The 10395-nt window shown below is 40.6% G+C and overlaps 1 protein-coding gene across 1 annotated transcript; it reads left to right on the forward strand.

Moving 5' to 3' along the window:
• Nucleotides 1-1021: 1021 nt before the first annotated feature.
• On the forward strand, nt 1022-7586 carry ZBTB21 (zinc finger and BTB domain containing 21). Its single transcript, XM_063446957.1, has 2 exons — nt 1022-1150; nt 3727-7586. The coding sequence occupies exon 2, from the start codon at nt 3740-3742 to the stop codon at nt 6824-6826; it is 3087 nt and encodes a 1028-aa protein (XP_063303027.1). The 5' UTR covers nt 1022-1150; nt 3727-3739; the 3' UTR covers nt 6827-7586.
• The last annotated feature ends 2809 nt before the right edge of the window (nt 7587-10395 follow it).

A 10395-nucleotide genomic window follows, 5' to 3' on the forward strand; every position in this document is an offset into this window, starting at 1 on the left:
ATCCCCCCAGTCTCTCTCACACAGTGTCTGCTATCCCCCCAGTCTCTCTCACACAGTGTCTGCTATCCCCCCAGTCTCTCTCACACAGTGTCTGCTATCCCCCAGTCTCTCTCTCACACAGTGTCTGTTATCCCCCAGTCTCTCTCACACAGTGTCTGTTATCCCCCAGTCTCTCTCTCACACAGTGTCTGTTATCCCCCCAGTCTCTCTCACACAGTGTGTTATCCCCCCAGTCTCTCTCACACAGTGTCTGTTATACCCCCAGTCTCTCACACAGTGTGTTATCCCCCCAGTCTCTCACACAGCGTCTGTTATCCCCCCAGTCTCTCTCTCACACAGTGTCTGTTATCCCCCCAGTCTCTCTCTCTCACACAGTGTCTGTTATCCCCCAGTCTCTCTCTCTCACACAGTGTCTGTTATCCCCCCAGTCTCTCTCTCACACAGTGTCTGTTATCCCCCCAGTCTCTCTCTCTCTCACACAGTGTCTGTTATCCCCCCAGTCTCTCTCTCACACAGTGTCTGTTATCCCCCCAGTCTCTCTCTCACACAGTGTCTGTTATCCCCCCAGTCTCTCTCTCACACAGTGTCTGTTATCCCCCCAGTCTCTCTCTCACACAGTGTCTGTTATCCCCCCAGTCTCTCTCTCTCACACAGTGTCTGTTATCCCCCCAGTCTCTCTCTCTCACACAGTGTCTGTTATCCCCCCAGTCTCTCTCTCTCACACAGTGTCTGTTATCCCCCCAGTCTCTCTGTCTCACACAGTGTCTGTTATCCCCCCAGTCTCTCTGTCTCACACAGTGTCTGTTATCCCCCCAGTCTCTCTGTCTCACACAGTGTCTGTTATCCCCCCAGTCTCTCTGTCTCACACAGTGTCTGTTATCCCCCAGTCTCTCAGACTGTCTGGTCCCCGGTATATCGCACTCAGCGAGTCTCTCTTGGCCCCTCCCCCCTGCTTTCCCGCCCCCTGGAGCTCCGTCCAATCGGAACGCCGCGCACGTGACGAGCGCTCCGTGCGATGACCTCATCCCTGGTGTGGGATGACGTCAAATTCAAGATGGATGGAATCACGGCAGCAGGCGCGCGCCGGTGACCTGACGAATTGCTGACGGAGAGAGAGAGTATCCGGTCCCGGGGTTGGCCAATCGGGGAGGTGAGTGGGCTGAGTGCGTGTCCCCCCCTAACCCCCCAGCTCCATCTGACGTAACTGTGAGGCGATCTCTCCGTGTCCGCGCGCCGTGCCCTCAGAGCGGAGGCTGCTGCTCGCCTGCCTATCAGCCCCCCCCTCATCCTCCTCCAACGAACGAACACACACACACACACACCCTTCTGTGGCACGACGTGCGCCTGCGCATGCGCCGCATGATCCTTCGCTCCAACATGGCGGCCGACTGCGCCTGCGCACTTAATGTAGCCTCGCGCTGGTCAGGTGACGTGCTGTCATTGGCTGCCCCGCGCCTGCGCACTGCCCCGCGTGTGACCTCAGCCGCCAGCGCGCGGATGGAATGTTCTCCTCCGTGACGTGTGCGGGGCTCGTGGTCAGGGCGGGGCCTGGGCCGCGTGTCAGTGAGCTGGCCGGCCATTGGCTCTCCAGCCCAGCGCGGCTCCCTGAGCTTCACGGGTATTGTAGTCCAATGTAGCTTGGGGAGGGGTTATCCCTGACACAGACACACTATTTATAAAGAAATAAAAACGTTAAAAAGAAAAAAAAAACATTACAAATAATTGCTGAATATGTAAAAGAAAAAAAACATTTTTTTTTTTTTATCTATAGAAATGGCTGCACCAGCTGGAGATCTTGTTGCCAAACACTGTAAGCACCAAAACAACTCTAGGCACCATAACCACTTCACCTGAATTAAGTTGTTATGGTTCCGGGAGACCCTGGGCGCACTCTTACCATAAGGGGTTAAACTGTTCTCAAACAGTAACCCCAACGTGAGCCTCCAACGCCAGTTCTCAGAAGCGGCTTCTGAATCTCCGTTTAGGGGAAACGCGGAGTGCCGCCAGGCTATGCTCTCATCAGTAAATCAGTGACTCCCCATTCATAATACTTGCTTGGAAAAGGTATGTTACTTTACCTGAAGTTGTTATAGCGAACGGAGTGTCCCTTTAATGAAGCAGCTTCGGTGTACAATTTTCTGCCATTGAGAATTTAAAGCAGATCTGTCACTTTTTAAAAAAAAAAATTTATTTATGTTTCTTCCCCCAAAATTATGCTTATTTTTATTATACATAGGGAAAAATATGGACTTCTTTTCTTTATGTATAACTGGAAGGTTGACAAAAGATCGAGCTTTAGTCAAGCTCCATGGGCTCTGTCATTGGCCCTTAGTTCCGTGTACTCCCTCCAGCGCCGTGACATGGATCCCCTCAGTTGACTCTTGTACAAATGAGATTTTGTTACTTAGAAAGAGTGGCGTGGTTCTGTTCACTACATGCTTTATACGGCTCATTCTCTTTAATATTTCTAATAAAGTTTCTGAAATTTGCTTCAGCCACTATCAACTAAATTGCAACTGTATTGAGCTGTTTGTGTAATTTTCAATTGTAGCATTGCTCTGTTTAAATTTGTTTGGAAAATAGCTCTGCTAAATTGCAACAGCTGTCACATTGAGAAGTCTCTGTGCTGGAGCCGTGAGTTCGCACACTGCTTTCCTATGTTTCCCAATGAGCTGTAAAATAGCTCTGCTAAATTGCAACAGCTGGGCTCTAGGGGCTCTAGCTTAGCGCACTTGCTATGTCCATTCGCTCTGTGGAGCTAACAGAAGCAGTAGAAAAAAAACGGAGAAATATCCTGTCTTTGCTTTATGTTGTCTTCAGCAGGGTTTAACAAATTATCTGGTTCTAGTAGCTGTTTAAAAAAGTTTAGAAGCTAGTCATCTTGTGCCATTTGGCACTTAACTGTACTTATTAGCTTTCCATGCTTGAAGGATCACTATAGGCACCAAGACCACTTCAGCTCAATAAAGTGGTCTGGGTGCCAGTTTTAACCCTGCAGCTAAAAACATAGCAGTTTCAGAGAAACAGGCTTAATGCAGCCTATAGTGGCTGTCTCCCTGACAGCCACTAGAGGCCGCTTTTCCGCGAAAATCACACTTATTTGACACTGGGCGTCCTCACGGAGTCCAGTGTCAAAAAATATCCCCATAGGAAAGCATTGAGTAATGCCATTTAACCATTTAAAATGAGTATCAGAACTTCTCTATTGCCTCTGAAACAGAACTTAATTTTTAACTCCTGTCCGGTGTGTTCAAAGAAAAAAAATATATAACTACAATTCCCTAAGTATAAGCTTGATCGGTGCAGAACTATGTTTGAGGATTATTTGGTTTGTGCAAACATTTACATTTCTCGTGGGTTTGGGCTTTGAAAGTAACTCTCTGACAATTTAGTGTCACCTCCAAAAAGGGTCTGTTAAAAAAAAAAAAAGACTATACAATAATTAAGTAATGCCATCAGTGTATTTCAATAGGGGGGGGGGGGGGGGGGGGGTTATTGTGGGTTGGTTTTTGTTTGAAATTTGTATTTTATTTTAGTGCCTTAAAAAAACAATTAAAAAAAACACACTTACCGTACTTCTCTGATTATTTATTTATTTATTTATTTTCCCCCTATGTAAAAGCTCTATGCATTATGTTGCTTAGAAAATAAAAAAAAATGTGCTTTTGCCATCTTGATTTATTTTTATACTTTGATTTTAATGATTTATCATTATTTCTCTTATAGATACATTATCACAATGGAAGGAGGACTTCTACATTACATAAATCCGGCACATGCAATTTCTCTCTTAAGCTCTTTAAACGAGGAGCGTATGAAAGGACAACTTTGTGATGTCATTTTGATCGTAGGGGACCAGAAATTTCGCGCTCACAAAAACGTACTAGCTGCAAGCAGTGAATATTTTCACAGTCTGTTCACCGATAAAGGCAATGAGTCACAAAATGTATTTCAGCTAGACTTTTGTGAAGCAGATGCATTTGATAATGTATTGAATTACATTTACTCCTCCTCATTGTTTGCAGAGAAAGGCAGCCTTGCAGCTGTACAGGAACTGGGTTATAGTCTCGGTATCACCTTCTTAACCAATATACTTTCCAAAACCCCACAAGCACCCTTTTCTCAATGTCCAAATAAAAAGACTGCTTTTCAAGAGGAAGACGAAAATGGATCTCAACAAAGAAGTGTTATTGTTTGTCAAAGCAGAAGCGAATCTCAAAGTAGAGATACTGGTCACGGGCAACCTGACAAAAGACAGTCTTGCAAGCCTCCATCGTCTACACAAGGAAAGGCAGGTACTACTAAGCAACATTCACGGCCAGCTGACCCAATGAACAGTTTGCTACTGTCTGAAAGAAGTTGGAGAGGACTGCCCAATGTCTCCAGTGATCAAAGTTCAAGCGGTTGGTTGAAAAGAAATGTCAATTTGTCCAAAAAATCAGAGTCTGAAGATTCAGGAGAGGATCAACCAACTTCAAGCGTGCCTTTTACAAGAGGAAGCTCGTCTGACATGTTGAAGAAAAAAGTGGTACCTGGACCATCCTCTGTTTGTTCAACGGAATCACCTTACTCCTTGCAGAGATCAGGAAAAGAAACCGTTCAGAAAAAAGAAGAGAGAAACCTTCTTTATTACTCTAAACTAGGACTTGTTGTCCCTTCTGCTGAGTCAGCAACTCAAAGTATTGATCGTAGTGGCCCACTTGTCAAAAGTCTCCTCCGGAGATCTCTGTCTATGGATAGTCAAGTCCCTACTTACTCACAAAATGTTGGTTTGCAACCTTTACAGGGGGCACAACCAGTAAAAGACTCCTTAAAAGAGGAGGCATCTACCCAAAGAGCATCAATAAAAGGAGAAGCAGACATGCTAGAGATTGCACAGGAGAATGCGGCCCATATAAAGTCATTTAGATTCTCTCGGTCTGCTTCTTTGGAGGCTGCATTTGAAAAGGATGTACACATAAAAACAGAGCCCAGAAGCCCTGCTTCTGAACCATCAGAAATAATCAGGGTTACCGTAGGAGATTCTTCACAAGTAAAGAATAGGGATTTAAATGCTAAATCTGTGGCAAGCCCTAATTTAAGCCGACCCCAAGCAAAAAGAAAGTCCCATCCTGAAAGAAGAACATTACCTTCAAGAAGAGTAAAGATGAAACAAAACAGTTCTCCAGAGTACAATGCCAACTTTGAAGGACCCACCCATCCTTATGAGGATTTCTCAGACTCCGATGACAGCAAAGAGGTTAGCAGTGAAACACAGGAAATCAGGCAAAATCGAAAATTTAAATGCAAGCATTGCCTTAAAATATTTCGATCAACTGCTGGCCTTCACCGTCATGTTAACATGTACCATAACCCTGAAAAACCATACGCTTGTGATATTTGTAACAAACGATTTCACACAAATTTTAAGGTGTGGACACATTGTCAGACACAACATGGAATCATAAAAAATCCATCTCCCTCTTCAAGCGCTCATGGAGTTTTGGATGAAAAATTTCAAAGAAAATTGATTGACATTGTCAGAGAACGAGAGATCAAAAAAGCACTAATATTCAAACTGCGTAGAGGAAAATCGGGTTATCAAGGATCTTCAAGTAGTCAAGCACAAGCCCTAAAGAGAAGTCTAAGGTCAAGAGCCAAAGCCTCCTTTATTTGTAACTACTGTGGGAAATCCTATCGTTTTCTCTCTCAGTTTAAACAGCATTGTAAGATGCACCCAGGGGACAAACTAATGTATGGAAATAAGGCGTTAAGGTCTAAAGAACCTACGCCCCCGAAGAGTCCAGTGGAAAGCAAAGATGTATTTCACTGCCGACTTTGCAATACAAAATTGTCATCTTTTGTTGAACAAGGTAATCATGAACGGATGTGTAGGAATGCAACGTTGTGTCCATACTGTAGTCTTCGATTCACTACCCCTGAGCTGAAAACCGAACATGAAACCAGGTGTGAATATAAAAAGCTCACATGTCTTGAGTGCATGCGTACATTTAAATCGTCTTTCAGCATTTGGCGTCATCAGGTTGAGGTTCATAATCAAAACACGATGGCTCCAACAGAAAACTTGTCTTTACCTCTGATCGATCGAAATGGAGAAATAAATATTTCACAAAGAAGACTGTCTTTACCAGAATCTAGCAAAATGAATAACTTCCTTGCTTCAAAGGAAGATGGTGTTTACAGCGACTCATCTGAACATATGAACTTTGATTCTGAGGATTCTAATTGTCTTCCTGAAGATCTGAGCATTTCAAAAAGATTTCAGATCAAGGAAGAACCTTCAGATGATATGGAAAATGATCCCGACTCCAGCTATAGACCTAAAGAAGGCATGTCCGACTCTGAAGGTGGCATGTGGTCATGTGAGAAATGTGGAAAAATTTTCACTGTCCACAAGCATTTGGAACGACACCAAGAGCTTCTATGCTCTGTCAAACCTTTCATTTGTCATGTGTGCAACAAAGCTTTCCGCACAAACTTTCGCCTTTGGAGTCATTTTCAGTCACATATGTCACAAGGTGAAGAATCTTCTTTCAAAGAACCAGAAGCATCTGCTCCTGTGAGCTCCCCATCACCACCACCTGTTCCCCCACCACCACCACCTCTGCCTAAAATCCAGCCTATAGAACCAGAAAGCAGTACAACATTTCCAGAGAAAAGGAACACTCCAGAAAAAAGGTTTTCTCCTCAAGAGTCTGACAGCCTCTTCTACCATGCCCCACCGCTTTCAGCCCTGACATTTAAACGACAGTTCATGTGTAAACTTTGTCACAGGACCTTTAAAACTGCTTTCAGTTTGTGGAGCCATGAGCAGACACACAATTAAAGACCTCTGATCCCTGGTGCTAAACTTCAAAATAAGATATTATGTTGTTGGAAATTGTATCGGCACTTAGCAGAGCATCTCGAAAGCATTTGACACCTGATTTTAGCTGAGTCTGAGTATTAATGGAAACTGCCTAATGATTCTTTGACGTTTGTGACTTAGTCAACATGCACGAATAGGTACCAACCCTGCTCTCTCAGTCCATAATCTAAAAACAAAAAATATAGAATGCTTTTCTGTTTCTAGGTTGATCTTGTGCAAGGATTTTGGTTTTGAAGTTACTGGATGGGAACCTCCCATCTGCCGCTAGTTTGGACTAAATGGTTTGATTAATGATATAATTCATGATGATGGTTTTTTGTATTATTATTATTATTCGTTATCTGTAGCAATAACAAATATGGGAATCTTAACTTTTGAATAGTATATTGCAAACCTGAAAAAGAAAACGTTTGTTAAAAATGTGAAAGACTGAATTGTTGGTTGGTATTTGGCTTCTCCATATTACACATTTTATGTAATTTGTGAAATGCCTAGTTAGTTATGTACCATAATGAAGAATGTTTGTTTCAGTTTATTTCCAAGTGATAACACAGTTGTTCAGTTCTTCGGCGAAGAAAACGTTCCTACTTTTTTTTTTTTTTTTACCATACATCTCTATACTTTTTTAGTACTGTACAACCTTGACATCTTCATCCCTGTCTTTACATGTGTTTTTTTTGTTTTGTTTTTTTTTATCTACAAAATGGGTTGAATAAAATGAAGTCAATCCATGATGAACTCCAAAATGTAAGGCAGAATGGAAATAAAAACTTTGTCTGTATAGCTCTCTAAAAAAATAAAAAAAAAAATAACTTCAGTTACTACCCCCTACTTGACTATTTTATTGATATACTTTACAGAGTTAAAAAAAAAAAAAAAAGAGAGAGAGAGAGAGAGGAAGCATTAGGCCATACATCTGACTGCATCAATTTCTGATTAGCACCATTTAGAATCCCAAAGTTTTATTTTAATTTTTTAGGCTAATTCTCAGTGTCTGTACTTTCCCTGAGTTATGGAAGTAAAACTTCTACATTGCTTTTAAATCTACGGGTCATTTTTCTTAATTCATGGCGTTTAAAATGAAAACGCAGACAAGATTCAGATGTGTAGCAATCAAAATATTGCCTCTCATATAGGGTAAATAGAAAGTGATAGATTTTGAAATCATAGCTGTATTATGACTGGCCAGCCAATCGGAGAACCCCTAGATTTCAAATCCTGTTCAGCGACTAGAAAATGATGATGATGACAATAATGATATGCTAGTTGCAGCCTTATGTAAGACATAACTTGCATACTTCCTGGAGCAATTACACTAAATAGGCTCATTCCATACATCTTGGAAAATTACTTGAATTTCTCTTAAAGCGCTGTTTTTATATAAACTTATGGAAAAGCATAAGTATGTTTTGTTTTTTTCAAATTTAAAATGGTGTTTTTCTAGCAGTCATAAATTTTGGAACGCAAAAGTTAGGGGCACTGGGAGGAGTTAAAGGGTATAAAAAAAGCACAAGCATGTTAAGATTAAAATCATCTCCGATCGACATTCGAAACATCTTCATGAAAGTAACCGTTATATATTCATATTGGTGCGTTTCCTTTTCACATGAGATAATTTTACATTGCTTTCTTGTACGCAAAATTAATTTGCAAAAGAATGAGCACACAAATGATTAATAAATGCAGATTTTAGAATTTTTGTTTAATTTTTTTTTCTACATATCTTGAATTCTTTTTCGGATCATTTTCTACGAAAATTGTTACTTTTGGCATTATTTGCCATTGGCACATGATTATATCATTATCAAAGAGAAAAAAACTGGGGATTAAAAAGAGCCATTTTTGGCAATTAGCAGAACTTGAAATTAATCATGGCAAATGTGCTCTTCGTGGTTTTTGTTTACTTATGTTAAAATGTGTCAAGCAGCCAGATATAGGTTGTGCGTGATACTAAGGTTCGAGTGCAAAGCCATTTCAAACTAACATTAAAAATATGCGGACTATCTCATAACATTCTCATAACTATATAGTGTGTTGCACTTAGACCTGGGTAACTCTTTAAAATGAACAAGAGAATTGTTCTTAATTTAAAAGAAGGTTTGAGTGAATTGCACTAGAGATGTCATTGGTGATTACAACAAAAAATGAGACCTATTGGAATCAGACATACATCTTCAAGTAGTGGTTGGAAAGTTTAAACGTAAAGAAGAGCAGGTTTTATTTGAACATTAAGAATTCTGCATCTTTTGCACTCTTATTATTATGACATTTTTGCTATTTGCCTGCAGTGCATGCAGCAAAGCGTTTGGTGCTATATATATTTTCAGATAGGCTGTTTTGATCATAACAGTTACCTGGTTATTGCAGACAAAAGGAAACTTTAAAAGCCCTGTGTGTCTCCTAAGATGGTGTCAAACTGGATCATCCCTGTTCTGCTGTCTTTGGACTGTTCCTATAATTCTGTGAATCTTGGGAGTTCTGATCCAACAGCATTCGGGGAAAATACATATTGGCATCCATGATTTAAAGCAGACTTCTCCAAACTCCGGCCCCCCAGATCTTGCTGAACTACAACTCCCATCATTCTCATCCTATCTATTTGGTTCATAGAATCATGGGAGTTGTAGTTCAGCAACATCTGGAGGGCCGGAGTTTGGGGAAGCCTGATTTAAAGCTTTACTATTTACCTCTTTGATCATAGTTGAGGCAATTTGACCTGTCCGTTTATGATGTGAATGTTAAATCTATGCTATGATGTATTTAATTATTGGCTGCTCTGGATATTTGCCTTGTAAGTTGTCAAGATATATTAAGTGCTATCTTTTTGCTTTGAAATTAAATTGTGCTGGTTGAATAATGGCAGATTCTGAATAATAGTTTTGCCATCTATATATCTTGTTCACATTTTCTATTTTGTGTACTACCATGCAGTGAAGTTAGTCCTTGTGAGAATCCTTCTTTAGAGCTCGGTGTGAGAAAACATCCTGAAATTTTATCTTATCCCAGTGATAGTTTTTCCCATTACTCTATTTAACTGTAAGCTGTTTGAAATATTGTAAGGTGTTGTTTACAGCAATGTAAAAGGGAAAATTTGCTAAATGAATTGAGTTTATATTTCCAAAGACATTGACATATTTTTCATTTGTTCCTTTTAATTTATGATCTTGTTACAATTCTTATCTGCAAATAGATACTGTGTATATGTGCCACAACTTCTACATTGAGAGCACCAGTGTTAATTAGACTACCAATACATTCTTTTATGAATTTGTTTGAAAGACTTCATTACTGTCTACTTTTTATTTTCCTTGAACCATGACAATAAGCCACATTAGGGACTAATTTTTTAAAGGATCACCGGACTGCACTAAGCAAGGAACTAGTCTGATGACCTTGTTAAAGTGGGCCCATTTTTAATTCGAAAATACATTTTGTAACGCACCTTTTATTAAACTGTTCCCAGTATAAAATGAAACAGTTATGTAGTTTAGGGCCACCACAATAAACAATTTATCATGAGAAGTTGC

Source organism: Pelobates fuscus, chromosome 1 (genome assembly GCF_036172605.1).
Source record: "Pelobates fuscus isolate aPelFus1 chromosome 1, aPelFus1.pri, whole genome shotgun sequence".
Taxonomy (NCBI): domain Eukaryota; kingdom Metazoa; phylum Chordata; class Amphibia; order Anura; family Pelobatidae; genus Pelobates; species Pelobates fuscus.